Source organism: Dermacentor variabilis, chromosome 9, assembly GCF_050947875.1.
Source record: "Dermacentor variabilis isolate Ectoservices chromosome 9, ASM5094787v1, whole genome shotgun sequence".
Classification (NCBI taxonomy): Eukaryota; Metazoa; Arthropoda; class Arachnida; order Ixodida; family Ixodidae; genus Dermacentor; species Dermacentor variabilis.
In genome coordinates, this window is record NC_134576.1 from 55,642,085 (window position 1) to 55,662,677 (window position 20,593).

General features: G+C 45.9%; 1 protein-coding gene and 1 non-coding gene across 8 annotated transcripts in view; both read left to right on the forward strand.

Annotated features, from left to right (window-relative positions):
• The window catches only part of mahj (LisH and WD40 domain-containing protein mahjong), a 130,448-nt gene that overhangs the window by 5,823 nt on the left and 104,032 nt on the right, over positions 1 to 20,593 (forward strand). For all 7 annotated transcript variants that reach the window (XM_075704306.1, XM_075704302.1, XM_075704305.1 and 4 more), the window contains exons 3-6: positions 5,304 to 5,380; positions 12,009 to 12,082; positions 12,211 to 12,318; positions 19,109 to 19,297. In XM_075704306.1, the coding sequence (XP_075560421.1) occupies positions 5,304 to 5,380; positions 12,009 to 12,082; positions 12,211 to 12,318; positions 19,109 to 19,297 (448 nt within the window). The remainder of the gene's footprint in view (positions 1 to 5,303; positions 5,381 to 12,008; positions 12,083 to 12,210; positions 12,319 to 19,108; positions 19,298 to 20,593) is intronic.
• Positions 4,361 to 4,550, forward strand: LOC142558704 (U2 spliceosomal RNA). The gene has a single exon (XR_012823096.1). It is a non-coding gene; the product is annotated as a U2 spliceosomal RNA (small nuclear RNA).

Here is a 20,593-nt window from a genome sequence, read left to right on the forward strand (position 1 = left end):
TCGTTAATTTAGGCTGCTTAAGAGGGATGGTTCCAGACAGTGATCAACAGCGATTACTCAAGGCTTTACAGATGAATAAATAATATAGTTAAATTAATGAATCTGAACTGTAATATTTTGCAGGTCAAAACCATGATCTGATTATAAGGCACACCGTAGGGGGAGACTCTGGATTAATTTTCACCACCTGGGGTTCTTTAATGGGCACATAAATCTAAGTGCAGGAGCATTTTTGCATTTCACCCCCGTCAAAATGTGGCTGCCACGTAAGGTTTTAAAAATAGCCCTGTACCAAGTGGCCCTGTTGGCTCTGTTTACATGCCTTGGTTTGCACGTTAACCTTTTAGCCAAACTAGGGGGCAGAGTCCAAAAATACTCATGTGCAGAGCATTGGGTTTATATTTGCAGCCGAGGTGGTGAGAATAAGAGTAGTAAGCTGGGCAGGTCCATCCCAATTTATCTCAGAAAAGACACCCAAAACAATGGACAGGCTGAACATGGAAGACAGTACATGTGTGCCAAGTCTGCGTGTTTTGCTACCTGGTGTGACCTTGACTAGTGGGTAAGCTAGATCACTGAGTCAAGGCGAGTTGTAGCATGAAAGCTACAAGGACACGAGAAGGCACATTCATTCAACACTCGCAGAACTACCGTCATCCAGAGTTTATTTCCATCACCAAGTCAATCTTGTACAGCACCGCTTACTTTATCACAAACCATGCTGTTGAAAGTAGTGCCATGTGTCAGCTGCCTCTCCTTGTGACCTTGTGGTTCTCGTGCTGTGACTTGCCTTGATGTGATCCACCAACTCTCTCGGATTTCCGAAAGTTTACGAATTTGAGCTTGTTTTACAAATTTGTGAACATTGCGCCAAGTTTAGCAAGTGTTAGTTACTAGAAATATGATCTCAAAAATGCTTCGCTCATCTGTGTCCGAGTTTTCTTTAGGAAGTCACTGAAAAAGTCCCCGTCATCGAGAACAGTCCGTAACTTGTCAGTCTAACTTGTCAGTCTCTGCTGTTCCGAATTTCCTCCTTGTACACTGCACCTAAAGGTTAATAAAGCATGTATGTGTATCCCACAAGAACTGTGTATTCAGGGCATGATATATATTTTTTTTAACATTGACTCACCATCCCAGCCCTGTGAAAGTGAATGTCCACTAAAGCTGTTGAAAACTGCACTACAACTGCTGAGAGAGGCATGCAATTCTTGATGGCTTTAGCGTAATGATAGTAATGCTATTTTATAGTAGTGGTAGTAATAGTTATTTTTGCAGCACGTTGCCACTCGTAGCGGTGCTGCACCGACATTGAAAACAGTTGCAAGGCTGGTTCTTTTATATACTAAGGGCCGGTGACGTCACTCCCCACATCGGAAGCTGCCGTCAACGCAGCCTACTGCGGAGCAGTAATCTTCTTCCAGGAAATGTAGGGGAGGGGGGGGGGGGGAGGAGCGCTGTGTGCTTCACATCACCAGAAGTGTCTTATCATCAATTATGCAGTTACATGATTGTTTTGTGCTTGTTCTTTTATAAACATACATGTATGCTGTTCTGTGTGTTGTATGCATGATTACAAAGAAGGCATGCACTGTTCGCTTCACTTTGCTGACTGCCTTATGTGGGGCACTTACCACTGCTCCTGGCACTTGCCTCCTGGATCGGCCCATATTTCTGTTGACAGATGCAGACATGCAAAATGCCGACCAACTAGAGCATAACAGCTTGGCTATAAAACCCACGCTATTTATCCATCTCCCACTTCCCTCTACGCCTTCTTGGTTTCTACGACATGTTTTAGGGTGTCTGGATAGTGCTTTTTGAGAATGAATAGAATACGAATCGTATGGTGCCAGAAGCGAATCGAGTCGGATTGAATGTTGAGTACTTCTCGAATAACGAACAGCTGTTAGCACAATTAATATAAAATAGTGTTTACATCCCAGTAATGTTCACAAGTTTCTGTCATTGCATAGTACATTGTGAAGCATTGTTTATTAAAAGCACAACTGGAGGATTAGGGGCAAACAAGTCGTTTATCACATGCACAGGGCTCTTCAGAGAGTATGAATGATTGCTGTAAAGCAAGCATGGCTACCTAAGGGACAAAGCCTGCTCCACTACGCAAGTTGTCATGTTTTGTGTCTACGCTCGAACCTTGTTATAACAAAACTGGATGTAATGAAATAATGGACATAACGCAGTAAATTAAATTCCCCTTGAAATCCCCATAGTGATTTATGTACATAAAATCTCGTTTTAACGAAGTGAAATTGTCCTGCCAATGGATATGACGAACTAGATTCGTCTCCAAGGCAAAAAAATTCCCGACCACTGCGCGCCGAGTACATCGCTTTCCACAGGGTTCGGCACTGGTTTGCCCTGACATATCAACACTCCCGCGTCTCCACATCGAATACATCGTCGAGCAGCACTGATCTTTCTCACAGCCGCGCACAGTTGCACACCTGTGCACAAGGAGACGCTCACTACCGCACTTCTTCACTGACTTCTCTTTCTTGCGCGTGCCTGGCTACGTGAGACGCGCGGCAGAGTGAAAGATGCGTTGCGGTGCGGAAGATTAGTACATTCACTTCTATTGCATGGCACGCCGAGGAGGCAGGAACAGCTGGGCGTGGCCTCCGCGATCGCATTGGCATCGGTGCAATCTCGGAGGCCATGAGCCGGCTGAGCCAAGCCGAAGCAGCGAAATTCGCTTGGCTCCTCGATCGCACAGTGCTGTGTTGTGTTCCACGTACCGATCGACCGCGACATGCCAAGGGGAAAGTGAACGCGAAAGACCACCACAATGGAACACGTGTCGTCATGTGTTGCACACGCCGGATATTCTTATGTTATTTTATTCAAATTTCATCACCTGCGTGGCCGTGTAACGGTCCTGCGGGCCGAAAAGATGTCTTCTTATTTCTATATTTAGAATTGTGCACACCATTCGGCATGTATTGCATTAAAAGGCAATGACGGATATAACAGAGTAACGGATATAACAAAGTAATTTTGGCTCCCTCTTAAACATCTTTATAGCAAGGTTCGAGTGTATACTATGGCCGAGGGGGTGGGAACTTACTGTACTTTTGCTCCAATTTTATACATATTTGGGTGCAGTTGACGTTGTGAAGTGTAAAAATATTCGCATTTGTGAATAGGGACTATTTGATTTGAAGACTGCATCAAATAGGACACTAATCATTTCATTATTTGAAAGTTTCAAATATTCATACACTCCTAACATTTTTGAAAATTCTAAGGTTCTCAGGTTGACAGACATGCATGATTACCAGCAAGCCTGCATCGTGACCCACTTCATTGAAACCTATCATACCCAGCTAGTGGGTAACTTGTGCGTCAGCCATCCCTTTATGTCGCTACACGACCGTGATTTTAAACCACTAGATCTAGCTGGTATTAGTCGTGCTTTCACAGATTCTTATTCATTTACGCATACTGTCAATCCAAATAGGGTTTATAACAGGAGGGAGAACAGTCGCAAAATGTATAATGTATGCGATGTCAATGACAGGATTGTGAAAGTCAGCGCGAGCAAAAAGCTTTTTGCTAATAACCGAGAGTGATACAATAGTCAAAGCTGTTGCAGACTGAAAAAGAAAGAATGGAGCCGGGAAGACATTACGAAGCAAAGGGCATCCAATATCTGGCTGCAAGACATACAATTAGCTCATTTGCAACCATGAGAATGAATCACTTGTCAACGGTAGTAAAATGTATATAAATGAATACACGAAAAAAAGAATATTAGGATTGTGAGGCTGTAATTTCACTTTCAAGTAGTGAAGAGAAGTGGCCTAAAGACATGCTACAGGAAATGCGTGGAGTCGGGCTGTTTTACTCTCTGGTTGCCAAAGGAAAAAAAGTACTTGGACAAGTGTGCGTTTTGTGATGGCGAAAAACGTAGAGTGACATCTGCGGCGGGCATAGTCTTTTCTGCCGCATTGCTGTTTTATTTTTTGGCAGGTTTGAGTAAACCTTCAGTTGTAATTGGCGTACACGTCGCGTCTTCAACCTTTACCGTGCCCTTCATTTTATGTGCCACATTCAGAACTTTCGGAATAAGTAAAAAAAATCATGAGCCATTCCACTCTTTGAAGGTGGTTGACCAGTGAAGCTGTTTAGCACATGACACAGAAGTGACACAGAATAATGAATGAAAGTGCGAACTCATTTACCATGATTTTTACACACATTCGTGTGGGCAATGGGACCGCCATCCCGAGGAGCCGGAGGAAACTAGACACATGTGACGTTTTGACAGGGCCGCCACCATGAGAGAGCAGAAGGAGATTCATAAGCACTTGGAACGCCGACAAAAAGAGGGCAGTGCAAACGTTGACATGGCCGATGTGGATCAAAATGTAGTATCCATTCTTATCCGCTTAATATCTGATACGAGTTGTATTTGGATCCAAGATAGTGCTTATTTTTGCAAGTTGGTGGAGCACTTGAAGCCTGCTTCACCTCTGCCGCGGGGTCGGCCCTAGTATTGCACTATGTTCGGGATCGGCCCACGGTTTTTGCACACACAGAACAAAAATACACAGAACCCTAGCCATAAACAGCTCAACCTACCGTAGCCCCCTCCGTTTCTTTGGGACATTTAACCCCATGGATCAGCGTATGCCTAGTTGCCCTAGTGTTTTTAATGGTGGACCTTTCTCACAATAATGGATGAGTGGAATGATATACCTGAAGCTGTTGTTCCTTAATGTAACCCAGTGACCTTTAGCCATTTACGAAACAGCATGCTTCTTGCTCACCTTTTTTTTTTTTACTGGTGCACTTGCATTTTTTTTAGTCTTTAAGACTTTTGAAAGAGTGTTACATAATAGGACAAGAAAGGCAACATATGGGCACAGACAAAGAAGTTTTATTCAAAACGAACATATATACAGAAAAAAAAAAGCAAGCTGTTAAAGTTTAAGACCCTCCTGCGGTTATATTATAGTTTGAAGGGTTTGTAACTTTGTTACCTATTGCTGTAGTTTGTAGGTGTCTTTGCAAGGCTGCCTTCTCATAGCTGTCAACATATTATTTCTCTTGCTCTGCTTAGGTAGCATGTTCTTTACATAAAGCATGTGCTCGAGGCATGATTGACACGTGGCAGGTCAGTGGGTGTGACCCATACCTTGTTGTCTTCGATTGCTGGCTAGTGCTTGTTAGAAAATATAAAGGCAATGCTGAGCAAAATGTTTAGCACTTGGCTGTAACATGAAGCTTGCCCGAAATGGCCGTCACAAAATTGTTCTGTTTTCTCTGGACTCTGGCAGCATCGCAGAGCTCGTCGAGAAAGAGACCGAGGCATACCTCAAGATGGATCCGGACCCATTCGACGACCGGCATCCGAGTAAGTGGGTAGCCAACAATTGCCATTTTTCAAATTCCTCATTGTGGAACGTGTTGTTGCCCTTCTGGTGGGCGTAAGCCCATGGTTGGTGACGCAGAACCTCTATTTTAGTCAATTTCGTGGTAGAGGTTGGTTACGAGTAAAGGAAAATAAAGCCAGACCTTTCTTTTTTTCTTTTTGTGTAGGGTTAAGACAAAAATAATGTTGAATAGCCGGGCAAGAGAACAAGAATTCGGAATCGCCAATGACCCTCTAGAGTCTATGAAGGACTTCATTTACGTAGGTCAATTAGTCACAGGAAACCCTGATCATGAGAAGGAAATTCATAGAAGCATAAAAATGGGTTGGATCGCATACGGCAGATATTGTCAGCTCCTGACTGGAAGCTTGGAAGGTCTACAATCAGTGCATTTTACCGGTGCTGACATATGGGGCAGAGACTTGGAGTCTGTTAAAGAAGCTTGAGAATAAGTGAAGGACCACTCAAAGAGCGATGGAATGAAGAATGCTAGGCATAGCATTAAGAGACAGAAAGAGAGTGGTTTGGATCAGAGAGCAAACGGGTATAGCTGATATTCTAATTGACATTAAGAGAAAAAAATGGAGCTGGGCAGATCATGTAATGCACAGGTTAGACAACCGTTGGACCATTAGGGTTACAGAATGGGTACCAAGAGAAGGGAAACGCAGTTGAGGACGGCAGAAGACTAGGTGGAGCGATGAAATTAGGAAATTCGCGAGCACTAGTTGGAATCAGTTGGCGCAAGACAGGGCTAATTGGAAATCGCAGGGAGAGACCTTCGTCCTGCAGTGGACATAAATTAGGCCGATCATGATGATGATGATGATGATGATGATGAAAACCACCCAGGCTGGAACATCAGTGACATCATGGATTTCAAAGTATTTATTCTTGTTTGTGCTGTTGTGCCACAGTAAATGTTCTTGAAACAGTCTTTGGCTTGAATTTTATAGTTTTGTCAAAGTTTATGACAATGTTGTGTTTAATATGATGGTTTTGTTAAAGTATACGACCATGTGAACAAAACGTGTTTGCCTCTGCTGTTGTCTTTGCCAGTATGGGGGCGAAGGACTCCCTCAAGCCATCCTTGAATAGCTTTCCCCTTCGCCTCCCATCACATGTATATGTGATAAACCAATAAAGAATCATTCAATCAATCAATCACAATACAACATACTGCTCAGACCACTTATAATGTAGCAGCTTATAGCAGAGGTTCTCAAGCATGTTGCTACCAAGGAATCCTGCTAAGCTCTATGAAACACTAAGGCACCCCACCCCCCCCTAATAGAGAGGCTATGCATAACATACAACACATTCGGGGCCATTGGTGGCATTGGGCAGGTTACTTTGATGGCACCATGCAACCCATGTGGTCCAAACTGGGTGCAATTGTATGAGCCGAGACAAGACAGCATTGCAACTAAAGCATGCTGAGAATGAGTTTTCAGTGCTTATCACATGGGGACACTTATTACATTTCGTCACAGGGTGTCTTAGAATTAGTGCCTACTCTCCTTTTAGCACAGCAAAGCATTATTAATTTGGATTTTACGGGACCGAAAAAAAAAATGTCCCAATTAACTTAATTTTTAATTATCGAGGGTATATCAAGAAAACAATAAAGAATGCTTACTGCACCAGAACGCTTTTACTTACTGAGTGAATCAGCAGATCCTGTTTCTTTCTTGCACGAGAGCACTGCGGAAGCTGCAATTCTCGTCATCTTGTGACGGATTAGCGTTTCAGCATCGCAGGCCTTGCGACTTCCTTCGCAGCACGGCAGCGGTGCACCTCTTCCATCCGAGATGCAATTTTCAATACTGCACGCACATCTCTATTATTTTTGTCGCCAGTGAGCAAATCATCCGTCCATCACGAACTAGCCGGTGCTCTTTGTCTTCGAGAGCTTTACACAGCGTCAGAGCGAGACTACAGTTTGCCGCAACCGCAGCCACTATCAACGCAATCATGGATGGCGACCTTGTGGTTTTGAAGGCAGGCGGCTGATGCACACGCCAAGTCAAAACAAAACTACCGTGTGCCGCAACCGCTGCGGACGAAACCGCATTGGTTATCGATGCGATCATGGATGGGCAGCAACGCAGTTATGAAGGCACACAGCCATCCACTAGCGCGGATTTATGTGCAGCGATAAACGCAAGAATAAAGGCTTACGGGCGCGATTAGGAACTAAGTGTTCTGGCGTTGCTGTCATTTACGTATTACCGTATTTACTCAACTCTAACACATCCTCAGTTGTAACGCACCCTTGTTTTCCATGACCAAAAAGAAAAAAAAAAGACACCCTTGATTGTAACGCGCACCCGTTTGCCGTGACGTAAAAGAAGAAAAGTCCTTTACAGTACCGCACACCTCATTCTTTCATACAAAAATACAACTTTCTCTCATTTGGAAAAACAAAAGATTTACTGCCAGTGTACTAAAGTTGCGATAAATAAAAAAAGTCGCAGTTTTGCCCGAAAGGCAAAGCATCGATTACGGTAGCAAATTAGTAGACAGCTATACGAAAAGTAAGGATAGTAGTTTTATCGGCCGTATAAGCTTGTAAGCATTCGCCTACTAACTAAATTAACAAGCATGGAGTCACGCGTACACAAGCAAACATGAACACATCTCACTCAGTGACCGCGGAAACTCTGTAAACGCTAGAGCGAGGAAGTGCGGTAGCAGGAGCGAGGGAATTGACCTTTGTGCAACCTCTCGCTTTGACACAAACTAAGTGACGAGAACATGGCGTGGTGCGCCTAGATGCGTAGACTCTTGTCTCCATCACAGATCGCTTTCAAGATAGCGACCACGCAGCCGCCCCGTACGTAGCAGCCACCAGTGTAGAATGCCTCTCCTGTTTGCGCCAATCCCACACGCAAGTTTCAGGAACTCTGAATGCCCGTGATGTGGCCTGATTTCCGTCCGTCTCCGCTCGTAGGATTGCTTTCCTTTTAATTGCGGCATTGTGATGAACACGGCATGTCTTTGCACTCGGCACTTTCTCGCTGCTAGAGGAAACGCAGAAAACGGGAAGACAGACGGTGCACTAAGCTAAGCCAAAGGAAGCACTGCCTAAGCACACGTACTACGACACATGGAGAAAGCTAAGGCAGCTAGGCTTGGAGCACGTACGAGGCGACCATTTTGAATTGCCGATGACGATATGGTTACACAGATTTAGGGTCGTACTCAATTCTACTGCGCAAGCAATTTTTGGACCCATATTATCGGAAAAAATGTGCATGTTAGATTCGAGTAGATATGGTTTTTATGATTTCCTTTGATGACTATGGCAACCCGGGCGCTTGTCGCGTCGGAAACCCTACCGCAGCTGCAGGGAGCTTTGACAGGCATTTGACTCTGCTGGCTCTAGTTTTGATGCTCAGTGGCAAAAACAGTGATTACATTCACCACCCCTTTGTATTCAATAAAATGGAAAAAGAGCGACACAAATGATGCATATCACAACAACGACGGTGCATTGCCCGTCGTCGTTGCTCAGCCCGTGAGCTCGCCTCAGTCGAACGGCATTGCCGAAACAGCCAGAGCTTTCAGGATGAGACAATGGCAGCACCGCCGCAATTCAGTGTTTTTTGCATCATCCATGGCGCTTGCCAAGGCTGGACACACTCCCCCATTCTAGTTTACTAGAGCTGCGTGAGACGAAATACCAATTATAATGTGGTTGCCAGAAAATCCCGCAGTGTAGCAGGCCAGCGAGCACACTTCTTAATAAGGTGCGCCGACCAAGGGGAGTGCCACAAGGGCAATGCGTAGGGAAAAAAAAAGGAGACTCGGATCAAGTGAACAAAGAAGTGCGGAGCGGAAATGTGGCGGCAGCATGCTGGCTCAGCGGCCTTGCGTGTCTTGCCTAGGCGACGGAGAAGCCTTTTGCTCTGGCTGCTTGGCATCCATGTGTGGTCTGAATTGAGTGTGTGCACATTGCCACTCTGTGGCTCACTTTGTGTGCTAAAAGTTTGAGGAAGACAAGTCCACTTGTCGAGATGTTGGCTCCTGCTTTCACCTAGTTCTCGTTTTGCTCATCGTCTTGAATTTCCTTCTCCCGCCTTCCCAGTGTTTTCTCTGAAAAGTACATACAGAAGCAGACAGATTTTTAATTTTTTTTTCTGGCAAAGACAGAGTCGCAAAACTGTCTGAATTATTGGGCATGTCGGAAAGACAAATTTCGACGGTAAAATAAGATTGTTTTACAGTGTAAGCTCTTATGGGCCGTAAGCTGTTATGTTATGTCATGTTATGTTATGGGCTGTAAGCTGGTATGGGCTGTAAACAGCATAAGCTGTTTCGTGTGGTGATGGTGTCCACTACCACCACCGGTGTCCGTAGCAGCTATCGCTGGGAACAATAGAAAAAAAAAAAAAAACACCCAGTTCCTGCCGGGATCGAACCCTGGCCCACTGGGTGGCTGTCGGCTACTCTACCACTGAGCCACGCCAACACTTATAGCATGCAGCAGAGAAATCTCCTATAAACGCACCCTAGCACACGAGGAGACACGCAATGTGACACGCATGCTGCGCAGCATCAGTATGGGCATATTTCGCATTGCAGTTTCATATTATTACACCAGGTAGAATGCCATGTACCAGATGCACATGTAGCAGTACAAGGCAGTTAAAGAAAGGTTGGGGAAGAAAAAGAAGTTTAATGAGATGTGTTCAAGAATGCTAAAAAATATATACATGGTGTACTTGAGTCAAGCTGGCTAGCTGGCTTATGTCACCGTCCTGTTTCAAAGCGAATGTCATAAATCAGCACCAGCATCATTGCCATCGTATTGTGCCATTTGACATGCATGCTGCATAGTGTCGATACGTACAAACTCTGCATTGCAGTTCCGTTGTACTCCCCAAGGTGTTCCGACATGTAGCAGTTGCACATAACAGTTGCAGGCTGCATGTAGTGGATCCTGGATGTAGCAGGCTAGGCGACTATTTGTCACCCTCTTGTCTCAAAGGTGATGCCACCATTACCACCACCATCATCAACAGCAACGTACCGGGTCGCGGGTGAAGGGATGTGACATGTGTGCCACATAGTCTCGATACCTGTGTGTACTCTTCAATGCTCATTATGGCGCCTCCTCGCAAGTGGCAAACCTGAAGAAGCGATTCGTAGAACTATGCGGGCGGCTGGCAACCAGGCAACATCAGGCTCAGCAAACCGCTGTGCGGAGAGCAGGACAAGCCGCAGTTCGCCACCGACGCTGAGTGGACAGTTCAATTGTTCTTGTGAAACCGGCATAAAGATACTGCGCTCCAAAGACCTGTATTGCGTGGTCCTATGTAGCCACTCCTCCAGCTTACGCCATGACTGTGCTGCGTGTGTCGCGCAGGCCTATGACCTTTTTTTTTTTTTGACAACTTCAGGGTCACGGAAAAAATCAGTCAAGGCTGCAAGTGAATTTTGCGTTCACCCGTCGCAATGCACATTGCGTTGTGTTGAGCTAATGTGGAAACTTGAAGGTAGTGTCATCACCTGTTTTCTTTGTTAATGCTTGTTTTCTGTCTTACCAAGCCTACTGTTACAATGCGGGCTCATTTACATCAGCTGCTCCCATAGGTTGCACGATCTAGTTGCAAAGCAATTAACTGGTCACATATACTTGCTTTAGTCGCTCGCTGCTAAATTTTTCACTCACAAAGCTGCACAGCCAATCAGGGCCGCTTAATTTACATGGCAGTAGTGCTGTGAGCTGCCTTGAGTGGCACCACTCGTGAGAGATTTCAATGGGGCGACAGGCAGGTTGCACTAGCCAGTGTGAACACTGGTCGCCAGTTGCGGTTCGTTGTGCAACCTTTGTCAATTGCTGGGCTTGGTGCGCCCAACGAATGGCTTTGTTGGTACTGTGGAAGGGAAATCCACTAATGTAACTCAAACTGTTTTTTGCTTAAGCATCCGTGCAGAATAAAAAAGGGAAATAAAAGAATGCTGCAGATCATTGCTCAGAAGATTTAGCTCGTGGACTCTAGAAGCTTGCTCCTGGTGGAAGCATAGCCCTGAGTTCCTGTTGCATTTTGAAGCTAATAATGCCTGAGACATTGTTATCAATGTTATCAGCAAACGTAGTCACTTCACCTGGTAGAGATGGGACTTCGGTTTTTGAGCACCTCATGTAGCGTCTTATATCTATAAGCCACTACGCTATCATCCATAACGTACTCCAGGAACCACTTATGTAGACACCAGTGTGATAGGTAAAGCTCATTGCAGAACCTATTTTTGTTTTCATATCGAACTTTGAGGATGTTTCTTGTATGTTTAAAATAACACATGCCTGAATTTGAACGTAGTCAATTAGATCGCTGGTTTCTCAATCACATGCAATTTGGAGAAAATGTCAAGGTTATGTCAAGATTGAGACTTAGGCTTGTGTCACTTGTGACCGCCGCCAAAAGTGGTTGAAGGTGCATTTAGGCTGGTACATAAGCAGTTTTTTCTTGTTCCTCAATCCTCCATTTTTAAAAAATTTCCGTTAGAAACAAGAAACAGTGAAGTTGCCTGCTGCAGTAATAACGATAACCTTGTAGTTCTGCTATGAAATCGTAACTGTTGCATTTTCACCACCGGCAGGCCGTGCCCACCCTGACTGTACCCTAGGCCATCTACTCAAAGCGCTCTTCAAGAACGACGAATTCATGAACAAGGTAAGCATATTTCCATGAAAGGGCATTAATAAATGTTTATAAGAGGAAGTTTCAAAGGGTTTGAAAATTTCAGTGGCACTCGGAGCACTCCTGAAGCCACAAATTCCTGTTTGTGTTTTTACCCGCAGTTGGTGAACAATTATGTGCTCAGCCGTGAGGGCGGTAACCTAAGCACCATCGCCTGTCGTCTTCTCCTGGACATCCTGCCGGGGCTGGAGACATCCGTCGTGTTCCAGGTACCTTTCACAGAATTGCATTATACTTGCTGCTCTTGTCGAATTCGCCGTCGACTGGGGGTGCCAGCAGCAATTGACCATGTCAGTGCCAGGAGCCGGCAATCTGTGTACCAAACAATGCAAACTTTTTAGTCCTACCGTGTTGCCATTCACAAGAAAGATGCAGTAGTTGCCTGGTTAATGCGGCTACTAATATAGCTAGAGGTGCTGTGAATGGTTAAGGCCTACAACAGAACTATAACTATGACAAATGAAACGGCCTTTATGGTAATGCAAGGGAAGACGAAACAGGAGAATCTAACCAAGCTGCCAGGTGTTATAAAAATGCAATCCTCGCTTATTGATCGTTATTCAGTGCAAGAATGATAAATCGAGACATTTGGCCATCCCAACTGGGTCAAGTTGGAACTCGGAACATTTACTCAAAAGTCGGGGCCGTCCTGCTGAATTCGGTACGGTTGGCAGCTCTACAGTTGACTGCCTAGTATACTTTGTCTACATAAGCACTTCAGGGTGCAAGAGCTGGACGCTTGCAACAGCAGACACTTATTTTAGTTTTGTTGCCTATAGCGATGCAGTTAGCAACATTGTGCTGTTAACCACAAGCGTGAGTTGAGCTCTCATTGCCCGACCGTAAAGATGTCACAGCTAGGGTATCTTGTTTATGCCACAGCTTAGTAACGCACTTTGTCACTCGTTGCAGTGGGATCCTTAATGACCAGATAGACTTACTCTATGGCCAGTGCAACATTTGACAGGGACAATGGAAAGGGAACAAGAACGCTGCTAATAAATTAGTTTCATTAAAGGGCTGCACAAGCTTGTACAGTGTTAAAAAAGAAAAAAAATCAAGGCAACGAGAAAATGAATTGCGGCAGCATAGCTAAATGATCATCTGCACAAGCTCATCTGAGGCTTGTGCACGCAGGAGAAAAATGTGCAATTTTTTCCTCGTGTGAGGCGATGGATAGCATGCTTACTAAGAACAGTTTTGTCACTTACTCTCGAACCTCATTATGACAAAGTTGAAAGGGGAGCCAAAAATACTTCGTTATATTCAGTGCTACAGTCAACTCGGATGATTTGAAGTCACTTAATTGGAATTGTCAGTTAATTAGAAGTGAGGGTTCGGTCAGTTCTGCGTGCAATCCTGTGCAAAGAAAATGCTCGGTAATTGGAAGTTAAAAGTCTAAAATATCGGTTAATTGGAAGTTATTTTTCCATTGAAAGCCTCGAGGCGATCGTAACGTTTCATAAATTTTCTCTTTTTAAAGTGGAGAAACATCTTTGTGTATCGCACTAGTATCGTTGCATCGCAGCTTACCACAGCACTACCGCTCACGAAGCATCAAGATTAAATCAAGTGCAGAAGCATCTTTGTGTGTCGCACTGGTATCGTCGGCATCGCAGCTGACCACAGCGTCACTGCTCACAAAGTGGCAAGATTAAGCTGTCAAGCCCGGCGTAAGCAGCATGTTGGCATCTTTGTCTTTGGGTCTTTCATCAAGTTGGTGCGCATTGGGTTCTTTCCACTGGTGTTTCTGCATGCCACATTTCATTTGCGCTCGCGACGAAAGTCAAGATTTTGAAAGAAGTTGAGAAAGAAGGCACCGCCAAGCAAGACATTGCACGGAAATACGGCATCAAGCCTAACATCCTCTCAAAGTTTATCAATAACAAGCGCTTGATACTGGATGCGCTTGAGGACGATCACAGCATGTCACAAAATTCAGCATGTCACAAAAGAGAATGCGCACCCGTGCCTACCTGAAGTTAGAGTAAGCGCTGCTCCTTTGGATTAAAGGGACACTAAAGGTTACCAGAAACTCAAGTTAAAGTCGTAGAGCAATGTTCTAGAACATCTGAGGCGTCAATATAATCACGAACAGAGCTTTAGTAACAGAGAAATTGAGGTAAATGCATAACACGATTTGAGACCCCCCAGCGACATTCCGGTACTAGCCCGATGACGAAAGCACTCCTCATAATTTGTGTTACTAATACTCAACTACTCGTATTAAAAATATCATTTCATTCGATTATAAGAAGGAAAAAAAATGCTACTTGTCTATGTCTATTCGATTCTAAGAAAAAATAACATTTTGTCGTTACCCTTCAGTAATATGGGTGGTCGAAAGGTTTCGTTTTCGCTCGACTCTGCGCCGCGCACGCTTTGGAGTTTCAGTAGTTGCATTATCGCGTCGTTCTGTGAGGGTTCTGCTGGCTCGCGAAACTTTCATTTGGAACAAACAGCGAGAATGCCACATCCATGTGATGTTGTGGGAAGCCCTCGTTGCTTTCCCACTCCGGAGAGCCGGTGTCGATGCCGCCATCGTAGTAAGCAATGACGCCGGCAGCGCGAGCCCTCAGCAGCAGGTCGCGCTCGTCAGTGCTCAAATCGCTGAAGTTGAGCCCACCATCACGAGCCAATCTGTCATTGTCAGGGTCCATTGTGACGAGCGTCGAAGTTTGCGTTATAGAATGAAGTACCAGTTTATGGTCGCGCGTTTCTCCTTCCGCTAGCCACCATACTCCCGCTTTCGCTCTGCTGTCAGCTCTGTCTTGGCTATGTTTCTGGCCGCGCGTTTGCGTTTTGCGCAGAAAAGCCGTAGCGCCGTCTGCGGACGCCGTTCTACTCACCGATGGCGCAACGTCACTATGAGACCATGATGTCAGTACTCCTCGATCGGAGGGCGGGTGATTTGAACTGCGCTAGAGGTACGCGGACGCTTCAGAACGCATTTTCTCTTAAAATAAGTCTCACCTTGGCACGAAACAAGCGTTTCGAGGTTTCTGGGATGGTATTTCAACAGTCCACGTTGACTTAATAGTAACCTTTAGTGTCCCTTTAAGGAAGCCCAAAGCAACTGACTTCCTCTCGCTGATGTCATCGCAGTGAAAGCCTTGTCCTTTGCAGCGACGCTAGGGATCGACAACTTTGTTTCTTCCAATGGATAGCTGACACGCTTCAAGCATCGTCGTGACCTGGTCTTTAACAGCGTGTGTGGAGAGAAGGCGTCGTTCAACCAGGAAACATGCACGACGTGGAAGGAAGAAAAGCTTCACGAGTACATGAACGAATATCCACAAGAAGACATCTTCAATGCCGATGAGACTGCACTTTTTTATCGGACGTTATTGGAGAAGTCTCTGACATTCAAGGACGATGCTTGTGCTGGAGGACAGCGTAGTAAGGACCGGGTAAGGACTGAAAGATGTCGCCTGCTCGTGATCGGAAAGGCCGCTATGCCTGTATGTCTTAAAAGCGTCAAAACACTTCCTGTGGACTACGCAGCTAACAGGAAGGCATGGATGATGTCGGACATTTTGAACACTGGCGGCAAAGACTGAATTGCAAGTTCGTGTCATGAAACCGGTAGGTATTGTTTCTTGGGGACCAGTGCAGTACCCATATGAATGTGCCGGCCTCCAGTGCCATCCGCCTCGCTTACTTGCCAGCCAACACGACATCGGTGCCGCAACCCATGGACCAGGGAATTATAAAAGATGTGAAGGTGTAGTAGAGAAAAACGTCTTCTCGAGTGGGTGACATCGTGCATGGACAACTCCACTCAGTACGAAGTGAACCTTAGTGCCATCCACATGCCAGTGCGAGCTTGGGGTCGCATTAAACAGGAAGCCATTGCCAACTGCTTCAGGGCTTGTGACTTCGTTGCAAGTGCATTAGGGGATGATTCGTCTTGTGCGACAGGGGAAGCACAAACAAGCGAAGCTTGACGACAATTGTCTTGGAGCAGCTCTCGGCAATGTCTGTTTCAAAGAGTACATTGCCATGGACAGCGCAGTTGAGATGTGTGGTTTGCTGACGGACATTGAAATCACTGAGATTGTTTGGCCCCACAAGGCTAGTAACGAAAGTAACATCAACGACAATGTTGAAACTGAGTCACAATGGCGGGCTGCTGACATAGCTGCAGGCCTTGCCTGCACGCAACCTTTCTTTCTTTTTTTGGTGCAGAGAACAATGCAGACAAAGCACTCGGACACATCTACAGTCTGCAAAACTTGCTTTCCGCAGCAAGATTGTCCAAGCAAAAGCAGACGGCAATTACAATTTTTTTTCATTGACATTCAGCTTTCAAACTAATAAAAATGTCCATTTTTGTTCGTTAGGTTTTATTGGGAATTCGTTTCATTTGAGGTTTCTCGTGGTTCCCTTGAACTTCATTTGAAGGGGAGTCGACTGTATGTTACATCCATTATTGGCATTTACTGCAATATATGCCCATTGGGGTGCGCACTTGTTAACATGGAAATAAGAAGATGGTTTTGTGACTCGCAGAACAATCACATGGCCACCTGTGCAGTGTAATTTTAAGAAAACAACAGAAGAACCTTCGGCATGTGCACTGCGCGACTTCTTAGCACCTGATGCGACAGCCTTTGTATAGCTGCCTTCTTTTCCATTGTGACAGTATAGTGCTTCCGCTTTTCACTTGGCTCGTCGTGGTCGAACAACACGAGGCACAAAACACAGTGCTCCAGTGTGTGATTGAGGAGGCAAGTACTGCCCCGGATCGACTCTGCCGCCTTGGCCCTCCTACAATGCACCGGTGCCAGTGCACTCATGGAGGACGCACCCGTCTGTCAGCCTGTGCGGCGGTCTGCAGAAAGAGAGAAGCAAGTGCACTAATCAATCGCCGCGTGGTGTGGCTTGAGTGTGACCTCCGAGAGTGTGTCAGGCACTGATCTCGGGGGCCACTCCAAACTGTTGCTGCCTGTGCGGCGCACCACACAGAGGGAGTGCACTGATCTTTTGTGCCACTGTGCACCTTGGCACGACTCGCACAGACAGGCACACACAGCTAAGCGTGGCCTCCACGATTGCGGCGGGGACATCTCTGAGGCCGCACCCAGCTGCACCGCAGTAGAAAGAGGTCAGTGAAGGAGTGCGATAGTGAGCCGCTGGTTATACGTAGCTACGCAGGCTGGTGAGAAAGACCTGTGTTGCTCGACAGCTTTTTTGATGCAAGGATGCAGAATTTTTTAACGTCAGTGGCAAATGAGTGCCTAATCCCGCGAAGAGCAATGTACATGGCACACAATGAGGGGATATTTTTGGTTTGGAGACAAATTTAGTTCGTTATATCCATTAGCAGGGCAATTTCACTTCTTAAAACAAGGTTTTAAATACATGAATCTCTATGGGACTATCAAGGGGAATTTCATTTACAGTCAATGTCTGATTTTTTGGGTTCCCTAGGGACCACGAAAACGTCCGAAAATAAATAAATTCATGCCTTTTACTGCCCCCAAGGGCTCAATTCGCCACAGGCACATCCGAAATAGATCTTAAGGCTTGCCAGCACACTAATTAGGCATATCGGTGCTCGTACTGTGATAGGAGATGGCGGGCGCATAGGTGTATAATTAAGAAATACACATTCTGTCCCATGACATTTCCCCCTTTTCATTCTTATCTGCTTTCTCGCATAACACCAGTGTACTGCGGCAAAGCTCACTTCTGGGAACCAGCATTATGCCATGCGTCATGCTTTCCGAGCGTTGAAGCCATTGGCGAGGATCACAAAGGTGGAGTTGGCGCCATTGCTACCAGTGGCGAATTGTTTCATAAGAAAAGACTGCACAGAATGGCAAGAAGCTTGGTAGTGAACGTCGAAGTAACTAGGCCTAATGTTGCCGCAGTGGTGGCTACGACTGCCAGCGGATCTGCGTGAAAGAGTTCCGGTTCGGGCAGCAAGATGATCAAAATGGCGGCAGTGGTGGCTTTGATTTATGCCGTTTTGGACCGGCAGTCATGGCAAAAAGTATGGAAAATTGGGCGGCGAAAGTTTTTTCCGTCCGAAATTTCCAACGTTCTTATACATTGACTATGTGGGGTAAGTGGCGGTGCCGCAAAGGCATCAAATTATTGGACATGTCCAAAAAATCGGCCATCCAGAAAATCGGTGATTGACTGTACTTTGTTATATCCATTATTTTGCTATAATGAGGTTCGAGTATATAAACCCCAATCTATAGGAGAACGTATGGGCCTGTGTCAGTTTTCTTGCTGTAGACTAGAGCCCTTTTGTACAGATAAATGTAATCAGCAAAAGTCTGTGAATTCAAAAGTCTGTGCATGATTGATAAATTGGCCATGTTACTTGTTTGCAACTTTGAATTTGTATCTGGCTTGAGCCTTACCTCAGTTTCATGTGGATAGCTGTTGCTCACTTGCTCGTTAACAGGTCTGAACATATTATATGAATGAGAAGGTGCCTACTTCAGAACGTTTTTCGCACACACTGTAACATAGCTTTGTGTTTTATTATTTGTTGCTTTTCATTTCCATATTGTGTGAATTAATGTTTTCCTTCTTTCTTTTCTTTCTTCTTTTTTTTCCGTGCATCATTGCGGGCTGCACATAATGTAATTTACTGTATCCCATGCCATTGCCTATGAATAAAATTAAAATTTGCTGTGATTAACAGTAGTTGAACAAGAAATATTGCTGGCGCCAACATTTCAACAAGGGGGACTTGCCTTCTGGGCAGCGACTGCTTGGCAGCACTTTTATGTACACACAGCTCACCATCCCCCACCCTTCATAGGGGAGGAGGAAGAGATTAAGCTGGTACGCAGAATAGGCTGAGGGAAGTCAGTGTTTGAAAGAAAGCGGGGGAGGGAGGGGGTATTTATTTGTCATGTAGAGGGAACACGATGTTGTGCAACGGTATTCCCAAGATTCCCAAAAACTGCTATGAACCCAATGCCTCGCCTGTCTACAGGGTTGTGCGATCATTCTGGACTTTGCCCGTCCTTGCAGGACACGGAAGGGCTGGTGAGCCGGCTTCTCCAGTGGGCTGAGTCGGAGAGCACGCCCCCGCTACTGCATGCATACGCCACGGGCCTGCTGGCAGCTGCCATGGAGGTGCAGGACATTGCGGCCAACTACCGGGAGGCCAACGCCCGCCTGGTGCCGGCCATGCTGCGGCGGCTCTGGGAGCTCGCGCAGGCAAGTGCACAGTCCTTGCGGTCCGTCGACTCCTTTTACTCCTCCGGCTGCGCTGGTTGCATTTATTGAGACTTCCGCTACACAGGCTCGCATAAGAGCTCAGCAATTGATATGAAAATTTTGTTTCGTTTTCTCACTTTGCGTACACACAGTTTCCTGCAATTGAATTCGAGCAGCTCCACTCACAAAGCTGCCTAGCTACACCCACACCCCTCCAACATGTGTTCTTTCAAGTCGCTATTGCGGAATTTTGTGGCCAGCACCCAGCAGACTTTTCGGACGTGGAGGGGACCGTTTGTGGAGCCGTGGTCTACTGCTACGCAGTCAGTGAAGCCTGTGCATCTGATCTTGCGCTCAGTTGCCGATAAGAGTCACAAGTGGAAAACCATTCACGGCGAGATTGCCGTGACGGCTTGTCACCAGCGCCATTTCGTCGGGAATTGGCAACTAAAATTGCATCGTCACTCGAGTCGACATCAATTTCATTCATGGCCACCTTGTTTGCGGCATCGCACGCTTGGTTCATGCCCAAATGTCATGTGGCATTCATAATTTTTATTATTACTATTCTAGTGGTAGCAGTACAGTAAGACTTTCTGTAAGACTATCTTGCAGAAAAGCAGTGTGGAAGCTGCAGTCCTCGTCATCTCGTGACTGATTAGCACTCGCAGTGGCGAAAGCCTCTCGACTACCCTTGCAGCATGGCCGTGGTGTGCGTCTCCATCTGAAACACACTTTTCACTACTGCGCGCAAGTCCCGATTACTTTTTTTGCTAGTGAGCCGGTCGCCGACAGATCATCCGTCCATTGCGATGTAGCTAGTGTTCTTCATCCTCGACGGCCTTACACTGATTCAAAACAGAACTACTGTTTGCCACAACTGATGCAGCCAAAACTACGGCTGCTATCGACATGATCGTGGATGGCGACTAGGCAGTTTTGAAGGCTTGCGGCCAACGAGCATACCGAGTCAAAACAAAACTGCTCTTTGCCGCAGCGACTGTGGAGAGAGGAGTGTGGGAGGAACCCTCAGTCCAGGGTCGCTAAGATGATTCCGGGGCTGTTTCGAGCCCGTTGTGTCACAGCTCGGAGGACCTCGGGAGGTCCGTCGTGGAGGGCATCGTCCCACAGCTCTTTGTTGCATAGGGGGTAAAGGAGAGTTGGCAAGGTAGGAAAGAGGTTTGCAGTGCACTCAATCGTGATGTGGAAGACTGTGGGCGAGCTGCCACAGCCAGGGCAACGATCTGCATAACACTGTGGGTAGAATTTATTGAGAGAGATAAGATTTGGAAAAGT